A 25,789-nucleotide genomic window follows, 5' to 3' on the forward strand; every position below is an offset into this window, starting at 1 on the left:
AGTACAAGTTTTCTGAAACTCCTACCTATCACCTCTACCATGCAAGTTGCTGATATTTTTACCAAGCCTCTTTTTTCTTCACAGTTTTGCATTTTGAAATCCAATTTGGAAATAAAAAATATCTACATCCCAGTTTGAGAGAGTGTTAAAATATTTTATTTATGTCTTTTCTGTTTTAAGTAGATTGGACCTACCTTATTGCATAAGCCCATTAGTTTTTTTCGCCACTTTAGGCAACACCTTTTCTTATATATTCACCTTCTGTAATTAGTAAATTTTCACTTTTTCTTTGCCTCAATAGTGCTTGATTATGGCTCATATGTTTCTTTTCCATTCCCGTTTCATTGAATTTCAAGGTGAATTCACATCAAGAACGAAACATCATCTTCACCTTAAGTGTAAAAATATAAATATATATATATATAATTTTTATTTTTATTTTTTTGAGGAAAACATTTTGGATTGAAATAAAAACAAATTATGGTACATGGGTTCGTTCAAATCTAAATAAAAGAATCACTTAATCATTTAAATTATAGACTAATGAAAATCACTAATGCTTGTTTTCTTAACAAAAACAATTGAATGACTCCTTATTCCTAAACGCTTTCTTACATCTGATAAAGGGGTAAAATGTGTTGTCAAAGTCACTTTCAAAGAACATACATGTCTTTTTCACCTTTTCACTCTCTCTTATTCTTTTTTTCTTCAATGCCTTTTCCTTTTTTCCAATTGGTGTCATCCATTTGAATCTAATCATCAATAGTCCCAATCAGTGATGACAAACCTGTTGCACCTAGCTACTTACCATCACTTGCTACCCCAATAATGGACAACAATAGCTCACTGTGATGCCATGTGCCTTGTGAAAAATTGATTGGTATCACTGTAATTGATCTGTGTGCGGTTTCTTTTTCTCAACAAAGAATGGTTTGAACATCATTAGTAATCCAACTACTTCAACTATGTTCAAGACTAAGAACACCATATGTGTGCCTGCAATTAAATGTACACTGGTATGTAAGCTCATAGTTAAACAACAAGCAAAAGGGTCAATGCTAAAATGACTTTATGTTGTTGAATGTGAAAAGAAAAAGTTTTTGACAGAGAAAATTTTTAGACAAAGGGTTCCTATCTGTCATATATAAAATAAAAACCAGCACAGATAAACCAGTTGAGCATCATACCTGGGAGGAATGAAGAATCCATCCGCTTTTGGCACCAAGCTAATCTGCATTCACCATCACCATGTAAGAAAATTGGAGATAGATGGTATGTGGTTGAAAACATCCACTAATGAAAAAAATAGTTAAATGATAATGGCGTTCGAGATCACGTATCGACTAGAGATAAAAATATTTCATAATATACAAGTGAATGTAAATCTCACCTTATAAGCTGATTTTATAAGGTTGAGTTAGACTTCAAATCTCACCTTGACATGAAGTTCAGGCACTAATGAACTAGATTAACATGCATGTGTTACAACATGTATCATTTGAAATATTATTCCCTTTCAGAGATCTACATTACATTCACATTTTTTGAACTAGCAGATAAGACGAATAAAAGCTGAAGAAATCAGAGGAACACTCACACTGAACCACCTGCTGCAGGGCCAATAGCTTTGAATAGAGACATGCCTGTCATAGCAATGCCATTAGCAGCCCCTCTTTGGTGTTGTTCCTGTTTTCCAAATTAACATGTTAAATGTGCCACAGTTCCATCAATAACTAGTTTCAACCATTGTATAGATTCAAAAGTTAACAAAAATTATTGAAATTTTTTACCACTACTCGGTTTTGTTGAAGGAACAAACCAGTCACGATGGTGATCTAAATCCCATAAAAAGAGTACAATCAGTCAAATATGTAACTTACAGAAACTTTTCTGAAACAAAATAACTAATCTCCCAAGGTCCAGTATGTATATTTCAGCTTTAAAACCTAAAATCACTAATAAACGATTAAACAAATGAAGAGGTGCACTTACAGACAGAATATTCTTCAGAATTGAAGCAGTACTTAACACTATGTGTAGTGCTAAGCCTGACAACAATGCAATGAAGGGGTAGCTTTGCAAAAGAGGAATGGATAACATCTGCATATGGAACCAAAGTAACAGGACATATTTCAAATAGAAGGAAAATGATGAAATAAAACAATTGCTACAATTACATTGAAACTCACCGATGAAATGCGAGCAATACCAATAGCTCCACTAGCTTTTTCCACACAAGGGAACAAGGTAAGTTGGTAAATAATAAGTGCAAGACCTGAACATTAGAAAAATCAGTAAAGATACAAATTATCTGCTAGGCAGTAGAAATATAAAATACTAAATGTTATACAAAATTAGCATAAAGATTCCAATTGTTCATGTTTCCTCTTTCATAAAGATGAAAGAACCTGAAGTGTTATTGTCGGAGACCACACATCTCAAACATCGACTAATGATAAGAATATTTCATAGTATTTTCATAGTATATAAGTGGGTGTATGAAAAGTTAAGAAGGAAATATGTTTTGCATTACTACAATAAGCATTTATTGTTGGTTCCAGAGATGCACCTGATATTGAAAGAATGTTACCAACATCATTAGTTGTGAAGTTCAAACCCCCTAGCTTTGGAGGACTCACTGCCCATAACGAGAAAATCTAGAGAAAGTAATGAATGCATGTTCTTCAGTTAAAAACAAATGGATAAAGAGCACAGCATATATAAAAGGAGAAGCATTACATTTTAACCACATTAGGTATCATACCTCTTGATAAGCGATATCATGAAGTGAGAAGACACAATAAGCAATGATAGATGACATTAAGGGCCAATTCATGAGAAGATTTTCATTCCTTTTTATTATCTTTTTATTGCCTACGCCACCACTTCCATTTTCTAAAGCTTCAGCATACTCTATGGATTCATTGCTACAATTGTGGTTGTGAAGTGTTTCCTGCACGTATTCAAATAATTATGTTATTGTTGTATTGTAGGTCAACTAGACAATATAAACCGTGGAGAAGGAGCACATCTGAGCTGAGAAAATCATACTAAAATGATTTTTCATTATAAAATGTCATCATAAAAGTTTTTAGAGTATCATCAACAAAATATAAAGGAGATAAATGAAAATTGCAGTCAATGAACAGATTTGTTAGACTGTAAGATACATACTGGAATCCAGATGCAGCCAATTGCTACTACAAATGCAAATACTGATATTATGAGGTTGGGCAAGAAGTATGGAAACCTGCAGAATGATTTATGTTTGGAAAATGAAAATCAGCACATCATTAAGATTTTATTTGGATGAAGTTCTTCATGAGTACATACAAGAAGATAAAATAAGAAAGAAAAACATAATAAGTAAGCAAAATCAGATTATCCTTAATCTAATTTGTAAAAGTTTTTTTTGTTCTAGTTTCTATAAAATGATTCAGGCATAAACTAATTTTAGCTTAAGAAGTTTATTCCCTTTTTCCTTATTTTCTTTCTTTGTAAGTGTTTGTGGAGAAGTTTATCTAAATAGGTTCAAATGATAGAGTAATGAAAAGAAAAAGTCTAAAGGGAAACTGAATATGAAAGTCCACTTACTTATCCCAAAAGGAATCCTTTGGAAAAATATTTGGGTACTTCTCTACTGGCTACAATTAAATACAGAATTTCAGCAGTTAACCTTCTCAGAAAACCAGAACACTTTCAATTCAAAACATTTCATCTTATGAACATAAATTCAAGGCTTTATGCAAGATTCATCTTATCTAGATGGCTAAGAATATGGATAGTACCTGAGCCAAATAGCCTCCCAATGATGGGCCAATTATTAAACCAATGCCCCAAGCTGAGCTTAACTACAAGCAAATAATCACAACATGACTTGTTGGTGTGGAAATGCAGATCTAAGAATGAACAGAGTACAAGAGTTGGTGATGCTTACAGTTGACAGTCCTAGAGCTTGGTGTTCTTCTCTAAAAAGTTCAGCTGCATAGGCCTGTTAAATAAAGGAGTTAGACAGGAAGATGCAGAAATGGAAGTTTGAAAGAGATTGAAGAAGTTATATCCAAGACATGCATTCGAAATTTGTATCCAAGTACTGGTGAATAAAACAAGAAAGTGTTGAATAGTAGGAGTTAAAGATATGATACCCTCAGTGGTCCTAGAAAACCATTGAAACTCCCCAGAAGAAATCTCGTAACAATAGCCATCCAAAAACTTGTGCTAAGGCCAAACAGTGTGTTGAAAATGACACTGAAATCAAGCAAGCATTGATAATTATGGGAATCTTCAGAGCTAAGCATGCAGTTTATTGACATGTATACTTACACTGCAATGATCCCTGCAAGTATAATGGGTTTTCGACCAATGCGATCAGCTAAAGCTCCCCACAACAAAGATGTCAAACATCTGCCAAGCATGAATACAGAACCTACCACATTTTTATCATGCAGACATCACTAATATAACTTACAAGAACTGTTAATGACATAAAAAACTGGAATAATAAAATTTAGTCTTACCCACATAACCAGCATAAGAACTAATATCAGCTTCTGTTTTCGCAATATTAAAATCCCTTACCTGAAAATTAATGTTGCATCATTGAGGGGGAGATTGAAGTTAAATGCTAAATTGTCTTAATTGAAGTTAAACATTGATCAAAGATTTGATTTCTTGGGTATGTAAGGAATAACAAAGCAGAAGAAAAAACAATAATAAGCAATTAAAACTTGAATTTGGCACATCTAATTGGTAGCAACTATCAGTCTTACAACAAAATTCTATGGTTGACAGGGAACAGGAATGAAGGGTACTAGGTGTACTGAAGAAAATCCTTTTGAATAATGACTCATGATGGTTTTTAAATTATAGATTGAAGGGGGTGTACACTTTTCTTCATTCTTTAATTGTAATCATAAATACATAATCAAAAACTGAAATTGAACTTGAAGCACTCAAAGTAAATAAACATGTACTGAGACAACTTCCAACAATGTCACCAAATCAGAGAGTAAAATGGTTACAGTACCCATTTTGATGGTTAAACTCACCATGAAATAGATGAATGGAAACAGAGATGATATTGGCAGTGCTGCACAATGCAAAATAAAATGGCATCAGATGAGATAAAAGTAGTTTCAATTCAACTGATTGAGAATGATAAAAAACATGGCATCTAGTAAAACACAACCAAACACTGATTTTCCATTCAAAGTATTAAAATTGAAAATCCATTAAGACAATTTAGCATTCAACTTCAATTCTCCCTCACTACTCATGGGATTAGAGGGCCTTATCTTGAGCTACTTAAGTAACATGAATTTTGTGTATCAACTTCAGTCAAGTCACCATTTTTTGTGTGTTCAATTTCTCTTTGCTAATTAGTTTTGTATGTTGCAGTTCAGGAATCAAGAAACTAGAGTTTCCAACACTCCAAAAGTTTCAACAAGACAAAACTAGAACAACCAACTCATGCAGAAGTGAAAAAACTGTGAGTAGAGTGAATTTGCTTACCAGCACACAACGCCAACATCCACATGATAAAAAGCTTTGTAACAGGCACACCCTGTCCCTCACTCAGCTCTTTGGCTTTATCCACTTTGCAACCGGGGCAGTTCTCATAGTACTTCTTCCTCTCCAACAATGGCTGTTCAACATTCTCCTCTTCCATGTTTCTGAGATGACCCTCTTTCTTAAACTCCTTCACTGCACCATTCAAACACAAAAAGGTGATGAATGAACAAAAAAAAAGAAAAAAAGATATGAAGGTGTGTTGTTTTGAAGCACAAAATGGAAAGAAAACAAAAGATTTGAGGAAACAAACGTACACACAAGCAGAGAAACTCTGCAAGTTGTGGTCCTTTCTAGCTTTGAGAAGTAAAAAATGAACGTGAGTAACACAAGGTTTTCTGTGATCTCACTCAGCTATATGAAGGCACATCACAAACTCACAATAATAGGAGTAACGTGAAACCGAGTGCATCACTGCACACCTCACAAAACTGAAAATTCACCATTTTAATAAAAAAATTAAATATTTTGTTTTTAATATTTTTTACAGATAGATAGCATTGATAATTGCATGACCCAATTTCTTGACTCATCACCTTTTCCAATTTTAGATCATCTTTCTGAAATTTTATTTTTGGAAAATAAAAAAATTATTTGGAGTTTTCTTTCTTGGAATATACTTTTTAATTCTGGATTCTCAATTTTAGATCCAAAGAATTATTTTAAAATTTCAAAAGTTGGTTGGGTAAGTTAAAAAAAATTGTGTCCAAGAATCACTTGTCTCGAATGAGTAAAGGATAAATGTATAAGACGATTAGAAAGAGACAGATAAAATTTATTCGAGAAAAGAGTTTCAGGAACATGAAATAAAAATCAAATATAGTTTTTTAAGAAAAAAAACTTTGTTTTAAATGTATTGGAAATAGAATTTCTGTTTAAAAGTTTTTTTTCTATAATGTTTTTAAAATATCTGAAGAATATTTTAAATTATTTTAGAATACTTTTATTAAATTCTTTTAAAGAGATTATCTTTTTAGAAAATTCTAAAAATATAGCATATATATATAATTTTTCTTCCTAATTCTAGTTTGTTGATTTCTCTGAACTTTCTAAGAAAGTTTCTTGAACATATTAATTCATCTTCATGATCTTTCTAAAAGCAATTCTGACAGAACGTACTAGAAAACGTGTAAAGGAACCCTCTATTTCAAAAAAAGAAAAGTTTGTATTTTATTCATTTTATATTTATTAAATTATTTTAATATAACACTTTTATTTTTCCATCTAAATTTTTTTTTCTATTTAACATTTTTTTTCATTTTAACAGTAAAAAAATTAAAATTTTTAATTTTAAATACATTAAAAAAATAAATATTTTAAATGTTTAAAATAGTTATTAATAAATAAAAAAATGAATTTTAATACATTCAAAACTAAAATTATTAATTTTTTTAAAGTGATGTTAAATAAAAAAATAAAATAAAAAATGTTAAATATAAAAATAAAAAAAAATGCTAGATGGAAAAGTAAAAGTATAAATAGTATTATACGGAAAATTGAGCTCGTGTCATTTTAATATAATTTTTTTTTCTATAAAGAGTAATTTATACTGTAAAATATTATTATATTTGTGCATGTTTCAGAAAGCACAAAAGTCCATACCCACATGGGGTTTAATTAAGTGAATTGAATTATAAATATTTTCTTAGAAATGTATGATATGTATGACAAATAAATAATTTTATCATGTTCATTCTTAAGATATATTCTAAATAAATAATTTACAGTGCCGTAATCAAACTAGTAAGGACTATTTCCTTCTTATCGGATTGAATCAGTTAAGAGTGTAGTTTAAGATTCAATACTTTGAAACGTACTATTAATAACAGCCACAAATTTTGACAAATTTTTTTAAGTGAGAATTTCTTGTTCAAATGAAAAACAATCAAATTTATTTGGTCTTTTGGATTTAGGATGAAATTTGAAGAATTATTGAATAGTTATAAACTTATACATTAAGGTAATTAATGTGAGGTCCAAATTTTTTTTTATTAAATTTTATGTAATTATTGATGATATTGTTGAGAAACTTGTTAATTTGGAATTCATGCATACAAAACAATTTTATTGATATAATAAGTTTTCATCTAATTTTTTTATTAATAGGTATAAACTATTTAATTATCGCTTTTCTTATATCTTTTATATATGAATTTTGGTCTAAACTATTTATTTGATTGTATTTCTAATTTTTTTAATAATAATTTTTTTATGTGATAATATATGATCGTTGATATTTAAACTATCAATTTAACTAAGATGTAAGTTTCATAGAAATGTCTAACATAATTTTTTATAAAAAGAAAGTAAAAATTAATACTCATTATTTAATCAAATGTGTTCATAAAATATATGACATTTGAAGATGTAGTATGGTGAGTTATACTAGACCAGATTCAATAAGATTTTAAATTTTACATATGTACCGGTCGGCACCGTACGACCGAAGGGTCTTCATTAAACAACTTGATTGAATAAATAACGTGGTTGCACACGAAACGAGCAGTTACAACTTTCGTTAAATAAGTCAAGCACGTTCTCTGGAGCACTCCCTATATTTCAGAAAAACACCAAGTACGACCCAAAGACCAGTAAGCATGTCTCTAGCCGTCAGTTGCTTGGCCCACAGGGCCAAGACCCAGGTCAACCTACTAAAGAGACTTATGAAAGAGGAAAAATGTACGTTTTCATTCAATCAGAGAATTATCGCTAAGCACCATCGTTGACTTGAGCATCGGAGTGCAATCGCAGGTACCCCGTCGACCGGTCGGAGCACGCGAGGAGGAAGAGAGATCTGAAGAATAGAGCAATCAAGGACGAAGAAGGATCGTGTATTGACGTGGATTAACATTACTTAGCCTCCAATATTCACTCAGATACAATATATAACCTTGATCTCATAGATTAAAATATTAACTGATGAGAAGTCGGTGGAAAAAATACTAGAAACGTGTTCCGAGATGATACTGTGATATATCATGTTGAAGTAGGGTTGAGAGTAGTTTTATGTTGTAAGAATTTTAAATATAATTTACTGTCTTAAAAAATAAAAATAAAAATATTGCATTTTGACAATTTTTAATAATGATTAAAGTGTGTTAAAGTACACACTAGAAAGATACTTCATACTTTTAAAATACTTTTTTTTAAATTATTTACTTTTATTAAATATTTTTAGTATTTATTTTAGGACTTGTCTCGAGATATATACAAGTTGAAGTGTAGTTAAAATTTAAATTATATTTTTAATTCATACACACAAATTAAATGTTTATTATTAAAGGTGGAATAGGTAAGTGAAAGTTTGAAAATCACGAAGGATCCTTGGATTCATGAATGTGATATTTTATCCTCATTCTCACAAAATAAGCAAAACATCACATCTAAGAGATTGAAATAAAATTGATTACTCCTTCTCTGTTTTTTTATAAAAAAAAAATACAAAGCTTCAATAATTGATTGAACAATATTCAATCAATAATATTTATTTCTCACTTCTTAAAAGCTAAAACATTTATTTCTTTGTAAAATATTCGATTTTGTATATACCAATTTTGTAAATACGTTTTTCTTCGTTGAAAACAATTAAAAACAATTAATTTTATTAACTTGACTCCAATCATTTTTTGAAGAAAAGCACCATGGAAAATTCAATACCAATAAAGCATAAAAAAATTTATATAAAAATCACATGACAACATTATCAATTCAAAATCTTTAACATGGTAAATTTATTTATTTTATATAGCGGAATTGTAATTCACATTTGAATCCCTAAACTAATTTATATGACCTTATATTTTTCTTTTGGGATGTTTTGATAAAGTTTTAACATTAAGTTTTGATACTAATTTAGAAACCATTTTATAAATTTGTATTAATAGTAGAAATTATTTTAAACACAAATAATTTTTTTAGTTTGTAAGACAATATCTAATTTAGCCAATATAATGACTAATTATTTTTTATTTCTAAATTAATTATTATTTAATGATTGTTTGTAGTGTTTATCGAAGGATTTCTAGTCTAAGCATTTTTCTAAGGCAAAAGTTCTTTTGGTGTCATTTTTGTTCAAGCGAGAGGTTCTTGATCAAGTAATATATTGGCGATGCTTATGAGACCTAGGGCAACAAGCTTTTTGCTCAACCAAATGTACTAACCGTGCTCATGTACCCAAGGTCACAAACTTTTCACTCAATTGAATAAATTTTGCTCATAGGAAAGTTCTAGTGGTGCAAATTATGACTAAAGAAAATTATCTCACTTAAGCAAAATTAGCAACAAAAATTTGCTCTAACGATGAAATTTTAACTTTAGTAACTATATGGAAGACGGATTCCTCCCTGATATTATTATTAATAACATTATTATTAATATTATTAGTTATTATTATTAACATTATTATTATTATTAATAATAGTTATTTTATTACTATAACTATTCTTAAGGTTATTAATATTAATTATTAAGAATATTTAACATTACTAATAACATTATAATTAATATTATTAATAACATTAATATTATTTTTAATATTATTAAAAAACATTATTATTAATAGTAATATTATTACTATAACTATTATTATTACTATTAATATTAATATTAATTATTAATAATATTATTATTAACATAACTAATAACATTATAATTAATATTATTAATAAAATTTTTAATAATATTAATAATAATGACAATAAAATTAATATCATCATAAAAATAGTAAAAGTTATAAGATGATCAAAAAGATTTCTTTAGTGGTGGTTACAAGTTTCTATACTTATAAAATTATGGAATAATAATAATAATAATAATAATAATAATAATAAAAATGGTAATAAATAAATATTGAATAATAATATTATTAATGGTATGTCGATAAATTTATCAACAAATATATTATCGACAACTTTTTTACTATAATTTTTTCGTCAATTTTTTTTTTATTTACTGACAGAATTTTGACACTATCAACAATTTTTTAGTAGATAAAATCAATATTTTTTGTTGTGATAATAATGTGAATTAATAATAATTACTTAATGATGCTTGTATACTCATTTATGAAGTGAAATTATTATGTTTTGAATTATTACTTATCTCATATTTATCAATTATTTGGATGCTATGATCGTGTTCTGTTATCAAATAGACTATAAAATGAATTAATAAATCTACACACATGCACACACACCACCCCATTCCCACCTATTCAACATCTCCTTTTACCTAGTTTAATCAATTTTATCTATTTTTATTTGGTTTTCTCATTCTTTGATATTTTTTTGAGGATGAGAAATTTTATAATTTTTTATTAAATTATTTAATCATTTCATAGACTAATTTATGAAGACTAGTTTAATTTTCATAAAACTTACTTTAATTTGTTCTTTCTTGTTTCTTTTGGATTTTAACCACAAACTTCTCTCAATATTTTGTAGTATTTTTAGGACATCCCTAAAAGTTGGATTTAATTTATAACAAATTAATCTTCAATTGATATTTAACAATCTATTATATATTAAGAATAACTCTATAGTTTGATCAAATTCATATATTAAGTATTAATGGGACACATAAGAGAGAAAAACTAAAGTTGATATTATTATCAAAAGCTAAAATATTACATGATATAGAAGAGTATATATAAGGATCTCATACGGTTACAAAGAGCATACTGTTAGAGGTTAACACCCCTCTTAAACTCATGGTTGAAGCAGGGACAACCTTGAGTTTATTTCGAATCCGAAGAAAGGTGACTCCTGACACATGTTTAGTGAGCAGATCAACAACTTGATAACGTGGTGGAATGTGAAATAGCTGAACTTGTTGAGTTTAAACATTATCTCTAACAAAACGAAAATCTAACTCAAAGTGTTTAAATTTAGAGTGCATGATAGAATTAACACTAAAAATAATAACAAAGCTTAACAACAATAAATAAACAAAGCTTAAGAACAATAAATATCATTCATTTGGTCAATGATGTTTTATAATAAAAACAAGACAAAAGGATAACAATTTTTGAAGAAAGTGAGTGGTTAATAATTAAATGGATGAAATGATCCTTGGGACCATGAATGTGATATTTTTATCTTCGTTCTCATAAAAGAAGTACAACATCACATCTAAGAGATTGAAATAAAGTTGATTACCCCATCTTTGTTTTTTAATAAAAAAAATAGTACATAGCTTCAATAATTGATTGAACAATAAATAATCTAGAACTATTTTATAATTTTTTATTTATAATAAAAATTACTTTAAATATTAATAATTTTTTAGTTTATAAAATAATTTTTAATTTAATCAAATAATAACTAATTATTTTAATCTTTACTACCTAATAATTTAGAGAAAGTGACCGTTCTATTTGTAAAGACGAGAGTTAATTGAGTTAAATTATTAATACAAAGTATTAATTATTTGTTAAATAATCAAATTAATTACTTTTAGTGAATTCTCAACCCCTTTTTCTCTATTAATAACAAATTTAAATTAAAAAATTTATCAAACAAACTTTTATAAAGCTGCAACTGTATGACTTTTTTTTCCATATTCAAAGAAGTAAAAGTTTAATATTTTTTATAGACTAAATTACCAATTGTTCAATAATTAAAGTCTAAATTATTAATTTATTCTTTAAAAGTGAAAACAAATAAAAAAGTAATTGTTCACACTGGTTGTACTCGTCAGCACACGTTAGTCTCTGATTCACACTCTGAAAAAGAACATTTCTCACGTTCCATAATGTAAAGTAGGTGATGATACTTAAAAACTAAAATATTAATATTTTAATAGTATTTATTTATTTTTTTAATTTAAAATATTATTATATTATCATAACACGTTGTCAAATGAAAGTTACTTTGCAGCATTTCCCTACAATTATCAAAATTTTCTAAATAATTTTCTAAACTTTGTTGAATACCCACTAAAAAAATCATTATATAAAAATCAAAAAATCATTATATAAAAAGGAACTTTAAAGATAAAAAATTAATTATTATATTAAAAAATTAAATACTATTTTAAAAATTAAAAAATATTGATATTTAAATTAATTTATATTATTAATAAATAATTTTAAATTAATATCTAATTAAATACCAAGATTTTAGATATAATTTTAAAATTTAAATAATTAATTACTAAAACTTAAATAATTAATTAGATACTAAATTTAAATATCAATAATTTTTTAGTTTTTAAAATATGATATAATTTAGTTATTATAAAAATTAATAATTTTTTTATTTAAAATTAGTTTTTATTTAATGATTATTAAACTTAAACATTAACAATAATAAGTATTATACTTAAGAAACTTTTATATATTATTATATTTTATAATCTTACATTTGAGTCATTGAATTGTTGCTATTTATTTTAGAATTAAAATATTAAATATTTTAAGTTTCACTTTTCTTTGACCTTACAATTCTGACTACCATAATAAGAGTTTCAAGTTATTTATATTGAATAAAGAAGGAATTGTCGATGATGTTTATTCTTGCATTCCCAACCTACGACAAAGTCTAAGAGTTTTCTCCTCTGGTCGTGTGTATGTTCGTTTCCTCAACCTATGTCTGGTTTTCATTATGTGCTTCAAAACAAACTGGGTTAGACTGATGCATGCATGTGAAATGTGTAGGAAAAAGGGTGGTGGGGTTCTGTCAGAAACATGGAAGAGGAGAATGTTAAACAGCCATTGTTGGAGAAGAAGAAGAAGAAGTACTACGAGAACTGCCCTGGTTGTAAAGTGGATAAAGAGAAAGAGTTGAGTGAGGGACAAGGTGTACCCTTCACAAAGCTTTTCATCGTGTGGATGCTCGTGCTTTGTGCTGGTATGCATTTCACACTCTTTTCATGCATTATAACTTCTGCAAGAGTTGGTTCTGGTTTTTGTGATCATGGTGAAGTTCGGATACGGCCAAAATGGCGTCGTCGGTGTTTCCGATACACCACGGACACGGACACACAGTGGAAGCGTGCTCAACACGGTGTTAGACGTCTTTTATTGGACCGGAAACAACCCTCTTTCTGGATACGGAGGAGGCACGTTTCCCTCCTTGGACACGCCAGAAAAGTTAGAAAAAGAAACGTCGCTCAGTATTTTAAAGACCTCTTCTCTTTCACACTAAATCTCACATAAAATATGATAAAATCTAAACAAAATCTCAAACAAAATATTAAAATTTCCAAAAAGTAAAAGTTAAACATTATGTTTTTTTTTTGTTTTTTTTCATATAACAAAATATATTACTACATTTTAATTTATATATAGCCGTGTCCCGTGTCCTATAATTTTCTGTTTAACCGTATCTTCTTGTCCGTGTCGTATCCGTGCCCGTATCCGTGTCTGTGCTTCTTATGCCTTGGTGAAGAAGATTAGAGTGTCTATTTAATGAAAATTGGTTTCCTAGATTCTACATGTTGATGAGTTTATGTATATGGAAGGTTATCTACAGATGACTTATTATGAGTATGGTAGTTTCACTGGATTTGAGGAACTTACTGTATATAATCTTCAACTCAATAAAAGTTTTGTGTTTTCTTGTTACTGTATATTCGAACACAACAGTTTTCTTGTTGCAACTTTTGTGGTGTTGTGTTGGAAAATCTCATATTGGTAATCTGTGAAATCGAAGTTCATACACATCCAAACTTCAGTTCATCCTTTTCTTTTCTTGAAGAAAAACAGGAAAAAGGTCAACTATTGGTGAATGATTGAATCGAGATTATTGCTTCATATTTCTGTTGAATGCTCAAATATTTTATGGGATTTTAGATTTCAGTGTTTTGAATGAAAATCAGTGTTTTACTGTTGTCAGTTTTTTGGTTGAATCAGTTGCTTTTTGTTCTATCTGATGTCACTTTCTTGTGTTCTGTACAGCATTGCCAATATCATCTCTCTTTCCATTCCTTTATTTCATGGTGAGTTTAACCATCAAGAGGGCTTTGCTGCAACTTCTCTCAGTACATATATCTATTTCTAGTACTAGAAGTTCAATTTTAAGTTTTTATTTATTTATCATTACAACTGAAAAATGAATTTAAGTATCAAGTCATTGTTTAATCAACATTTTTATAATTAAAAAGATTTATTTAATAACAATTAATTTAAATTATTTAATAACAACTAATTTAGAGAAAAAAAAATAACTATAAGAATAATTAATAACTATAGTAATTTAATTAGACAGTATTTTATAAATTAAAAATTTACCGGTATTTAAAATAGTTTTTATGATTAATAAAGATTTTTAAAATAATTTTCAAGTTGGTATTTAAAATAAAATTGGTATTTAAAATAGTTTCTATTACTAATAAAAATTTATAAAATAGTTTTTAAATTAATATAAAACATTAACTATCAAAATTTTGTTTATAATTTTAAATTAAAGATTAATTTGAAATCTAGAATAATTAGTAGCTCTCTTATTAAATAATGTTGGATGTTAATTTAAAAATTATTTTATAATTTTTTATTAATAATATAAATTACTTTAAATAAAAATATTTTTTTTAACTTATAAAATAGTATAATAACTAATTATTTTTTGTCTTTAAAACTAATTAGTATTGATTATTTTTCTTACAATGTTATATATATAATAGCATAATAATTTAGAAGGAAACAGAAAATAGCATAATGTTCAATCCAAGTCATTCTGAGTAATTAATTAGAAATTTTTCTTCAGTGTTAAACACACAAAAGTCAATTTTTTATTGCTTATGTTCTTCCTCCTGTTTTGTTCTTGGTTATGAATTACTCGAGAAAAAAAATCTTCAATGAATGATTAACTTTATGCTGCTGCATATCCTCAATATTTAACATTTATTTTCAGGTAAGGGATTTTAATATTGCGAAAACAGAAGCTGATATTAGTTCTTATTCTGGTTATGTGGGTAAGATCACTTCTAGTATTTCCATTTTTTGAAGTCTTGAATTGTTGTAAGCTATTTATCTGTGGTGTCTGCATGATACAAAATGTTGCAGGTTCTGCATTTATGCTTGGCAGATGTTTGACATCTTTATTGTGGGGAACTATAGCTGATCGCATTGGTCGAAAACCTGTTATAATTATTGGAATTATTTCAGTGTAAGTATATATGTAAAGGAATTGCATGCTTTCTTTATGTTTTGCTTTCAAGTTTTTCATAATTTTCAATTCTTACTTGATTTCAGCATCATTTTCAACACACTATTTGGCCTTAGCACAAGTTTTTGGATGGCTGTTATCATGAGGTTTCTTCTGGGAAGTTTAAATTGTTTGTTTGGACCAGTGAAGGTATAATATTTTTGACTCCTAAAGTCAGCAATTTCATGTTTCATCCACATGTACTATGTGATATCAATTTTGAATTTGTACACATTTAACTTGTTAAATCTCATTCAAGTTTCCATTAGAACAGCTATTTTCTTAACTCCTTTATTCAACAGGCCTATACAACTGAACTTTTTCGAGAAGAACACCAAGCTCTTGGACTCTCAACCGTAAGCATCACCAGCTCCTTTAAGTAGTTCTTAGAACTGCATTTCCACACTAGTAATTGAATTTGTGATTTGGGTTTAGGTAAGTGCAGCTTGGGGCATAGGTTTAATAATTGGCCCAGCATTGGGAGGCTATTTGTCTCAGGTACTATCTCTATTCTTTTCCATCTGGAGTATACAATATATATTTTCTTTGTAACAATTGTTTTTGAATTGAAAGACTTCTGGTGTTTTGAGAAGATTATACCAGAAATTCTGTTTTCAGTTCATAGATGCTTGAAATAATCCATCTGCATTTTCTAATACTTTGGGAAAATTTCATTGTAGCCAGTAGAAAAGTACCCTCATATATTTCCAAAGGATAGCTTTTGGGATAAGTAAGTTGTCTTCTGATTCAATTTTCATCTTTGTCTTTCTACCCTTTTATCATTTATTGATGTGCTGATTTTCACTTTCCCAAACATGAATTATTCTGCAGGTTTCCATACTTCTTACCCAACATTGTAATATCAACATTTGCATTTGTAGTAGCAATTGGCTGCATCTGGATTCCGGTATGTATCTCATTGACTGAACTTTTTTTATCCTCTTTATGTATTATGGATTTTATTTTAACATTTAGAATCTTACAATGAAAAACCCTTGTATGTTTTTCTCAGCTTAACTGCACTTTTTCTTTGCTGTTTATGCTGTCTAGTTCCTCTACAGAAGCAATATAATTGTTGAAATACCTGCAGGAAACACTTCACAACCACAATTGTAGCGATGAATACACAGAAGATGCCAAAGCTTTAGAAAATGGAAACAGTGGGGCTGGCATTGAAAATATTCAGAAAAACGAAAACCTCTTCCTTAATTGGCCCTTAATGTCATCCATCATTTCATATTGCATTTTCTCACTTCATGATATTGCTTATCTAGAGGTATGATACTTAATGAGGTTAGAAAATTTCTTTGCATGTCTAACTTGTGTGGATATTTCCTGCTTTCTCCATGCGTTTTTAACTGAAGAACATTGATCCATACTGTTTTCTTTAGGTTTTCTCCTTATGGGCTGTTAGTCCTCAAAGGCTTGGGGGTTTAAACTTTACAACTGATGATGTTGGTAATGTTCTTTCAATATCAGGTGTGTCTCTGGAACAAACAATAGATTCTTATTATTGTTGGACTCAAATCTTATGAATTCACATGAGGCCATAGTTGCTTGCAAGTGTTTTTCTCTTTTTACTGGTCTTGCTGAATTTTACTGACTTGGGTTCTTAAACTTCACATAAGTATAATTTGATATAAAATGTTATAGCCATCTCAAGTATCATATCTTTTTGTGCATATATGTGTTGTTCTATACTTAACATAGATGTAAAAAAACTTACATAGTGTTGATCTGTATATACCTATTGCATGACAAATATTATTCACTGACTTATCAAATGTTCAGGTCTTGCACTTATCATTTACCAACTTACCATATATCCATCTGTGGAAAAAACTAGTGGACCTATTTCGCTTGCCCGCATCTCATCTGTGAGTTTTCATAAGATTGTGGCAATTATTTCATTTCAACATTTCATTTTTTGTTATTTGAAATATACCCTGTTGTCCCATATGCAGATTTTGTCCATACCTCTTTTGCAAAGCTACCCCTTCATAGCATTGTTGTCAGGCTTAGCACTATACATAGTGTTAAGTATTTTTTCAATTCTAAAGAATATTCTGTCTGTAAGTGCACCTCTGTAATCATTTATTGGTGATTTTGAGGACTGAATATGCTAAACCCCGTGTTATCAGTTTCTGTATGCTACAAATTTGACTGATTCTACTTCTTTTATTGGATTTAGATCACCATTATAACCGGTTTGCTCCTTCTACAAAACCGAGCAGTGGTAAATTTTTGATAATTCTTTGTCCTCTGATTCTATAAAATTCTGGAGAGTAGTTATTGATGGAAGTGTAGTGTAGCATATCTAAGATGTTGATTTGGAAAACAGGAACAACACCAAAGAGGTGCAGCTAATGGAGTTGCTTTGACATGCATGTCTCTATTCAGTGCTATTGGCCCTGCTACTGGTGGTACATTGTAAGTTTTTCTATGATTTCTTCCACTTTTGTTGGACTTACCTCTCATTTCAATAAATATGAATGTAGATCTCTACTTGGAATTAACATCTAAAATGATAGTTTCCATGATGATGGTTGAATATTATTCATTAGTTGAAGTTTTTATTTATCTCCAATTTTCTTACATGATGATGGTGAATGCAGATTAACTTGGTCACAAAAGAGGATGGATGCTTCATTCCTCCCAGGTATATTTTATTCTGGTTTTTGTTTAATATATCACAGATGGGAACACTCTTTGCCAAACTTCAAATGTCAAAAGGTCTTCTTTTCACATTCAGAAAGCATAAAATATGTTAAGTTTAATCTGTGTGCTCAGAAGGTCAGATATAACACTTCTATTAGTTTAATAGCGTTGAAGAATAAAGCAAAAGGCAAATGTTTGACCAAATCAAATGTGAATTCTTTATCTAAGCTTTAGCTCTGGTTAAGCAGAAACTATTTTATAGATATTTGATGTGAATATAGTTATTGAGATAATTGGTTCTTTTGTTTGCAGGCACACATATGGTGTTCTTTGTCCTGAACATAATTCAAGCATTTGGATTACTCATGATGTTCAAACCATTCCTTGTTGAAAAAAAGAAAATGCACACAGATCAGTTACACTGATACCAATCAAATTAGCAGAAGGAATTTCTTTTAGCTATTGTTCTCTCTTGAGGGAAGTGATGGTAACTAAGAGCATCAAGTTTGTCATAATTGAGACTAGTTAATTTGATGGCACCTATTCAATGGAAAAAGGCATACAGAAAAACAATTTTTTTATCAAACTTGTGAGTGTATATTATGTTACTCAATGTTATTGCTTGGTAATGTTGTTACAATTATTTCTGGTTTAGGGTAATTGTTTGTAACATTTATTTTAACTACTTTGAGCACAGTTCATAATAATAATATTTTTATATTATATATATATATATTATATATATATAACATAATATAATACAAATGAAATAATTTATAAATAATATTAACTAACAAAAATATTTAATTATATTAAAAATAATTCAAAATACTCTCGCAACCATCACATCACTCATATATCTCAATAAATTTTCTTCACTCATTCACTCTAACATACTCCAATCCAAACACACAATTTTTCTTCACATCCTCACACTTCCAATTCTATATTCAAACACAACATAAAACTCAAAATTGACTCAGAGAGAAGGAGGAAAATAAACTTACTTTAACTAAAATTCGAGTCGGGTAATTTTGTTGTATCTATTACCAGAAGTCTAGTGGTGACCTCCGATTGTTAGTATAATGAAAGAGCAAATATTATTATTATGAAAATCTAAGAGAGAGCAAAAGAGGAAAAAAAATAGTGTCTAGAAGAAATAATAAAACTGAATTATTGATTTTTCTATTCATATTCACTTTTTCAAATTAATAATAAATATTTAAGTGTCATTTTAATTATACCAGTAGAACTCTAAAACAATTTTTTTATCTTTACACTAATAATGTAAACTAATTTTATCTATTTTTTGGTCCTTACACTAGCCATGTAAAATAATTATATATTAATTTTTAATTACAAACCATCATTGACGTGATTTTTTATATTTATTATTACAAAATAGAACAGAGATGAACAAAAGGGAAGAGATGAACAAAAGAGTAAACTGAAGACAAAGGATGTGAGAATGAATATATATTCTTTCTTATTATTCAAATCAAAACAAATTGTCTGAATATATACAAGTAGTACACTCATTATAGGGTTTAACTAAAGAAGAAAATAATCAATATTAAATACTAGAATCATAACACACAAAGATAAAATAAAGGTTATTCATTTCTATAAGGAGAAATAACTGATAATTAGAAAAGACGCGCCCAATTATTCTTTTTTATAAAGAGAAACAACTGATAATTAGAAAAGACTCACAATTAATATTAGGATCCTTTTGTAACTCTGGTATCCGTATCCTTTAATATCCCGCCACAAGCTGGAGAGCAAATATTGATGAGACCCAACTTGGAACAAATATTCTTAAAAGATTGAGGACTTAAAGCTTTGGTATAAATATCAACTAGTTGCTCTGTGGTGGAAATGGGAAGCAAATGGATGAGACCCTTCTTTAATTTTTCTCTGACCACATGACAATCTATTTCTATATGTTTTGTACGCTCGTGAAATACTGGATTTGCTGCAATGTATCTTGCTGAGTCATTGTCACAGTATAAAAGAGATGGTTGCTCAAAAGGAACTTTGAAATATTGAAGAAGATAAGTTAGCTATTGAATTTCACATGTAACAGTGGTCATTGCCCTGTATTCAACTTCACAAGAACTCTTTGATATTGTTCCTTGCTTCTTTGATTTCCAAGATATGAGAGAATTCCCAAGATACACACTAAAACCAGTCACTGATTGTCTTGAATCACTGCAGGTGCCCCAATCACTATCACAAAAGGCTTTGAGATGAACAGAAGTAGTGGAAGAGAAAAATATACCAAGACTTGGAGCCCCTTTGATATATCTGAGAATTCTAATCGCTGCATTATAGTGAACAATTGTAGGCTTAGCAAGAAATTGAGAAAGTTGTTGCACAGAAAATGTTATGTCAGGTCGGGTATTAGTAAGATACATAAGCCTTCCAATCAATCTTCTGTAGGCTTGAATATCTGTGAAAGGAATACTTCCAGTAGAAGAGAATTTCTCATGATTATCAATAGGAGTGGGTGCAGGTTTGCAGGCTAAAAGACCTGCATCGGTTAATAATTCCAATGCATATTTCCTTTGATTTACCATTATTCCTGTCTTACTTCTTGCTACTTCTAGACCAAGAAAGTATCTTAAATTCCCAAGATCTTTAATCTTGAATGTCTGATTCAAGGCTTGTTTGATTCGAACAATCTCTTCTTTATCATTTCCTTCCAATATTATATCATCCATATATACCAATAATGCTGTAAAAGATCCTTCAGAAGAATTAATGAACAAGGAATGATCATTCATAGATTGAGTATATCCCATAGAAAGCAAAAATGATGACAGTTTGGCAAACCATTCTCTGCTGGCTTGTTTAAGGCCATATAAAGCCTTTTTTAGTTTACAAACTTTTCCTGGTGGAATAGAAGTCAATCCAGGAGGAGCAACCATGTATACATCTTCTTTCAAATCTCCATGTAAAAAAGCATTGTTTATGTCTAATTGTTTCAATTCCCAATTATAAATAGAAGGCTAAAGAAAGAAGCAACCTTATGGTGGTCATCTTTGCTACTGGAGAGAAAGTATGGAGGTAGTCAATGCCTTCTGTTTGTGTATATCCCTTTCCCACTAATCTTGCTTTATACCTTTCAATTGTTCCATCAACCTTATATTTTATTTTGAATACCCATTTGCAACCTATGGCAGCTTTGTTCTGAGGCAGAAGAGCAGTCTCCCAAGTTTGATTTGACTCTAAAGCAGATATCTCACATTGTATAGCTTTTCTCCAACAGTCATGTTTCACAGCTTCAGAATAAGTGTTTGGCTCAACATGTGAAGAAATAGACATAACAAAAGATTTGTAAGAAGGAGATAAATTGCTATAAGACAAAACAGAATTCAAAGGATATTTAACGCTTAAAGATGTACTGGAAACATTAAGATTACAATGATAATCCTTTAAATACTCAGGTGATTTTTTTATTCTTGTGCTCATTCGGACAGATGGATCTGATTCAAAACTTTGTTCTATATCATGATTTTCATTGAGGTTTTAGTCTATATGGGAACAATCTTCTTCTGAAACCTCAATTTGTGACTCACAATTATTATCACTGCTATTTTCAACATTATGACAAGGTGTATTATCACAAGGTGCAAGAATGACTTGTGATGACTGACTTAAGACAAATTGATCTTCAGCAAACAAAATTTGATCATTAACGTCGGGATTGTTAGTTTCATGGCTAGTATCTTGAACCCTTTGGTATGGAAAAACATGTTCATAAAAGACAACATCCCTAGACACAAAAATTTCTCTTGATTGAATATTCAACAAAATATATCCTTTTGTCCCCCGTTGAAAACCAATAAAAACACATTTTGATGCTCTTGGATCAAATTTTCTTCTATTTGTTGACAAGGTGCTAGCATAACATAAAGAACCAAACACCTTTAATCCATTAAAATTTGCATCAGTTTTGAAAGCATTTCATGAGGAGAATAATAGTTTAAAACATGTGTGGGAAGCATGTTTATAATATGCGCAGCATGTATCACAGAATATGACCAATAAATTTTGGGTAAATGAGATTGTATCATAAGAGTTCTTGCTACATCTAATAAATGACCATGTTTCCTTTCAACTATACTATTTTGTTGTGGAGTATTGACACATGATGTTTGATGTATTATTCCTTTACTGACAACAAAATTAGTCATGAAAAATTCAGTTCCATTATCACTTCTTATTATTTTTATTGTTGTCTCAAACTGTGTTTGAACAAAAATAACAAAATTTTCCAAAACCTTAACAACTTCAAATTTTTGTTTCAAAAGAAAAATCCATGTCTACCTCGAATAGTCATCAATTATGGTCAAAAAATATTTATGACCATGAATTGATGGTATTGAGTATGGTCCCCAAACATCTACATGAATCAAATCAAAACATTTTTTGATTTAGATGTACTAATAGGAAAAAAAAGTCTTTTTTGCTTTGCAAAATGACAAACATCACAAACAAAAGATTTGTTATATTTAACAAAAGGAAATTTATTCTTGATAACATCAATACATTTATTTGAAATATGACCTAATCGAAAATTCCAAAGGGTTTCTAGATCACTAGCACTGACATTAACAGTATTGATGGTGTGTGTACATTCAAGGGGTTTAATTTGAAATTTCTGGTAAGATGGGATCCTGAGTATATAAAGTCTATCTTGCGTCTTAGCGATTCCAATCATCTTCATTGTCATTTTGTCATGAATGTGACAACCATTAAAGTCAAAGGTAAGAACACAAGATAGTTTATCAATTAATTTTGCTACGGAAAGAAGATTAAAATTGAAGCAAGGAATGTACAAAACATTGTCTATGACATGATTTTGATTAAGAAAAACACTTCCAGAATAATTGGCAATGACTTGATTTCCATTTGGTAATTTGACATAAATAAGATCAATTTGATGATATGAAGTGAAATAAGTTAAAGATGAACAAATGTGATCAATAACACCACTATCAATAATCCAAGAACTAAAAGAAGAAATAAAATTATTACCTGTTTGATTGGAGGGATTGGAGGGAATAATAGAGACTTGATTAGAAGCATTGCCACTGGATTTGGTCTGTTGTAAAAGAGCTAACAATGTTTGATACTGCTCAGGAGTAAAACCCAATTTGTTGAGACTCCACTTCTGACTTTGAACCTTCATGATTCTTCTCATTATTATTGAAATTTGTATTCTGAAAAACTGCATTACTATGACTTTGATCATGATTCTGATTTTTGAACTTGAAATGAGGTGGAAAGCCATGCTTTTTATAACATGTCTCAATGGTATGCCCTGTCCTTCCACAATGACTACAAATTTTGGAAGTATATCCTCTTCCATTGCTTCCTCTTCCGTATCCAGCACCTCTGCCATAGGTTGTAGCATTGTTTTTGTAACCTCCTTTGCTAGTAGCAATCATTGCCTTGGATTGATCACCAAATATTTGCCTCTCTTGTTGTGTAACAAGAGAGCAAACTTTATTCAAGGATGGCAAAGGGTCCATCAATAAAATTTGAGTTCTCACAGTCGAATAATTATCATTTAGTCCCCTTAGAAATTTGATAATCTGGTCTTGTGTTTTATATTTAGAAACATTCACAAAAGTATTGCATTTAAAGGCACATGAAGAAGCGGATAGCGGGCGAAAAAGATCAAGTTCATCCCAAAGAATTTTTAACTGAGTGAAATAGTTTGTAATAGTCAACTCACCTTGTTTAAAAGAAGAAATCATCTCCTGGATATCAGAAATACGAATCATGTCTCCTTGTGAGAACCTTTCCTTTAAATCATTCCATATGTCAAAGACATTGTCCATACAGATGATGCTCTGCGCGATGGATTGAGAAATAGCCTTGAGAATCCACGAAACAACCAACATATTGGCTCTCTGCCATGTTGGAAACAATGATTTGGTACGATTAGGAGCTTCTATAGTTCCATCAATGAAACCTATTTTGTTCTTTAAAATTAGGCTAATTTGAAACGAACGAGACCAATGATGATAATTTGGTCCCTCAAGAATAATAGGGACAATAAGAAAGGAAGGATTATCTGATGAACTAACATGATAAGGTGAACTAAGATCTTGTGAGGGATCATCAATTTCACCCATGAATAAATGTATCCAGCAGAGCTCTGATGATCATATTACAAAATAGAACAAAAGGGAAGAGATGAACAAAAGAGTAAATTGAAGACAAAGGATGTGAGAATGAATATCTCTTCTTTCTTATTATTCAAATAAAAACACTCATTCTAGGGTTTTACTAAAGAAGGAAATAATCAATATTAAATACTAGAATCATAACACACAAAGATAAAATAAAGGTTATTCCTTTATATAAAGAGAAATAACTGATAATTAGAAAAAACACTCAATTATTGTTTTTTATAAAGAGAAACAACTTATAATTAGAAAAGACTCCCAAATAATATTAGGATCCTTCTGTAACTCTGGTATCCGTATCCTTTAATATTTATTATAAAAATAAATCAATTAATGAATAAATAATTTGTAATTAAATGATAAAGTAAAAAATAATAATTCCTCTTAAATAAGATTTCATTTTAGTTGTACAACAAGTAAGTGACCATTTTATTCGTAAATAAGAGCTAATTGAGTTATATTATTAATACAAAAAATATTTATTATTTGTTAAGTAAGCCAATTAATTATTTTTAGTGATTTCTCAACCCCTTTTTCTCTATAACAAATTTAAAGTTAAAAAATTCATCAAAAAAACTTTTATAAAGCTTCAACAGTATGACTTTTCCATATTCAAGATCTGAATTAAAACCTTAATTTTTGTATAGACCAAATGATCACTTGTTTAATGATTAAAGACTAAATCATTAATTTATCCTATAAAAGTGAAAACAAACATAAAAGCAAATGGACCACTCTATCATTCTCACAAATAATTGTTCATACTGATGGAACTCGTTCTGGTTCACAGTCTGAAAAAAGAACATTCGTCACGTCCCATCATATAAAGTATCAAAATTTTTCTAAATAATTTCATATCAACTTTTCATTCTTCATATCTTCATATGTGGACTTTGTTGAATACCATTAAACCCTAAACAATTAATAATAATAAGTATTTTACTTAAGAAATTATTATTATTATTATATTCTATAATACTAATTTTGAGTTATTAAATGCTCTTATTTATTTTAAAATTAAAATATTAAATATTTTAAGTTTCATTTCTTTGACCTCAGTTACAATTCTTACTACCATAATAATAAGAGTTCCAAGTTATTTATATTGGATAAAGAAGGAATGGTGATGATCATCTTGCATTCCAAAACCTACGACAAAGTCCAAGGCTTTTCTGCTCTGGTCGTGTGTATGTTCGTTTCCTCAACTAACCTATG

At 29.2% G+C, this 25,789-nt stretch overlaps 3 protein-coding genes across 3 annotated transcripts; 1 reads left to right on the forward strand and 2 right to left on the reverse strand.

Moving 5' to 3' along the window:
- Window positions 1-502: 502 nt before the first annotated feature.
- LOC137828094 (protein ZINC INDUCED FACILITATOR-LIKE 1-like) lies at window positions 503-6,017 on the reverse strand. The gene is made up of 18 exons (XM_068634520.1): window positions 5,826-6,017; window positions 5,512-5,703; window positions 5,049-5,089; window positions 4,518-4,578; window positions 4,324-4,426; window positions 4,146-4,248; window positions 3,938-3,991; window positions 3,789-3,851; window positions 3,595-3,644; window positions 3,175-3,250; window positions 2,765-2,953; window positions 2,570-2,657; window positions 2,190-2,275; window positions 1,993-2,100; window positions 1,791-1,835; window positions 1,598-1,686; window positions 1,188-1,231; window positions 503-996 (listed from the first exon to the last, which is right to left on the reverse strand). The coding sequence occupies exons 2-18, from the start codon at window positions 5,666-5,668 to the stop codon at window positions 884-886; spliced, it is 1,470 nt and encodes a 489-aa protein (XP_068490621.1). The 5' UTR covers window positions 5,669-5,703; window positions 5,826-6,017; the 3' UTR covers window positions 503-883.
- A 7,047-nt stretch (window positions 6,018-13,064) lies between these two features.
- Window positions 13,065-19,025, forward strand: LOC137830739 (protein ZINC INDUCED FACILITATOR-LIKE 1-like). The gene is made up of 18 exons (XM_068638251.1): window positions 13,065-13,132; window positions 13,223-13,415; window positions 14,465-14,505; window positions 15,420-15,480; window positions 15,572-15,674; window positions 15,761-15,863; window positions 16,016-16,069; window positions 16,149-16,211; window positions 16,394-16,443; window positions 16,545-16,620; window positions 16,804-16,989; window positions 17,105-17,192; window positions 17,505-17,590; window positions 17,678-17,785; window positions 17,905-17,949; window positions 18,055-18,143; window positions 18,329-18,372; window positions 18,684-19,025. The coding sequence occupies exons 2-18, from the start codon at window positions 13,253-13,255 to the stop codon at window positions 18,794-18,796; spliced, it is 1,473 nt and encodes a 490-aa protein (XP_068494352.1). The 5' UTR covers window positions 13,065-13,132; window positions 13,223-13,252; the 3' UTR covers window positions 18,797-19,025.
- Window positions 19,026-23,515: 4,490 nt separating this feature from the next.
- LOC137809450 (uncharacterized) lies at window positions 23,516-24,520 on the reverse strand. Its single transcript, XM_068610560.1, has one exon. The coding sequence runs from the start codon at window positions 24,518-24,520 to the stop codon at window positions 23,516-23,518; it is 1,005 nt and encodes a 334-aa protein (XP_068466661.1).
- Between the last annotated feature and the right edge of the window lie 1,269 nt (window positions 24,521-25,789).

The sequence above is a fragment of the Phaseolus vulgaris genome, chromosome 11 (assembly GCF_000499845.2).
Source record: "Phaseolus vulgaris cultivar G19833 chromosome 11, P. vulgaris v2.0, whole genome shotgun sequence".
In the NCBI taxonomy this organism is placed as follows: Eukaryota; Viridiplantae; Streptophyta; class Magnoliopsida; order Fabales; family Fabaceae; genus Phaseolus; species Phaseolus vulgaris.

Bases quoted from the DNA above. Each gene is read 5' to 3' on its own strand.
- LOC137828094 (XM_068634520.1), bottom strand. From the start codon at position 5,668: ATGGAAGAGGAGAATGTTGAACAGCCATTGTTGGAGAGGAAGAAGTAC. The intron at 4,427-4,517 runs GTAAGACTAAAT...AAAATGTGGTAG, and splicing joins TTCTTATGCTGGTTATGTGG to GTTCTGTATTCATGCTTGGC. The intron at 1,687-1,790 runs GTAAAAAATTTC...TTTGGAAAACAG, and splicing joins TTCAACAAAACCGAGTAGTG to GAACAACACCAAAGAGGGGC.
- LOC137830739 (XM_068638251.1), top strand. From the start codon at position 13,253: ATGGAAGAGGAGAATGTTAAACAGCCATTGTTGGAGAAGAAGAAGAAG. The intron at 13,416-14,464 runs GTATGCATTTCA...TGTTCTGTACAG, and splicing joins GATGCTCGTGCTTTGTGCTG to CATTGCCAATATCATCTCTC. The intron at 16,212-16,393 runs GTACTATCTCTA...ATTTCATTGTAG, and splicing joins TGGGAGGCTATTTGTCTCAG to CCAGTAGAAAAGTACCCTCA.
- LOC137809450 (XM_068610560.1), bottom strand. From the start codon at position 24,520: ATGGGTGAAATTGATGATCCCTCACAAGATCTTAGTTCACCTTATCAT.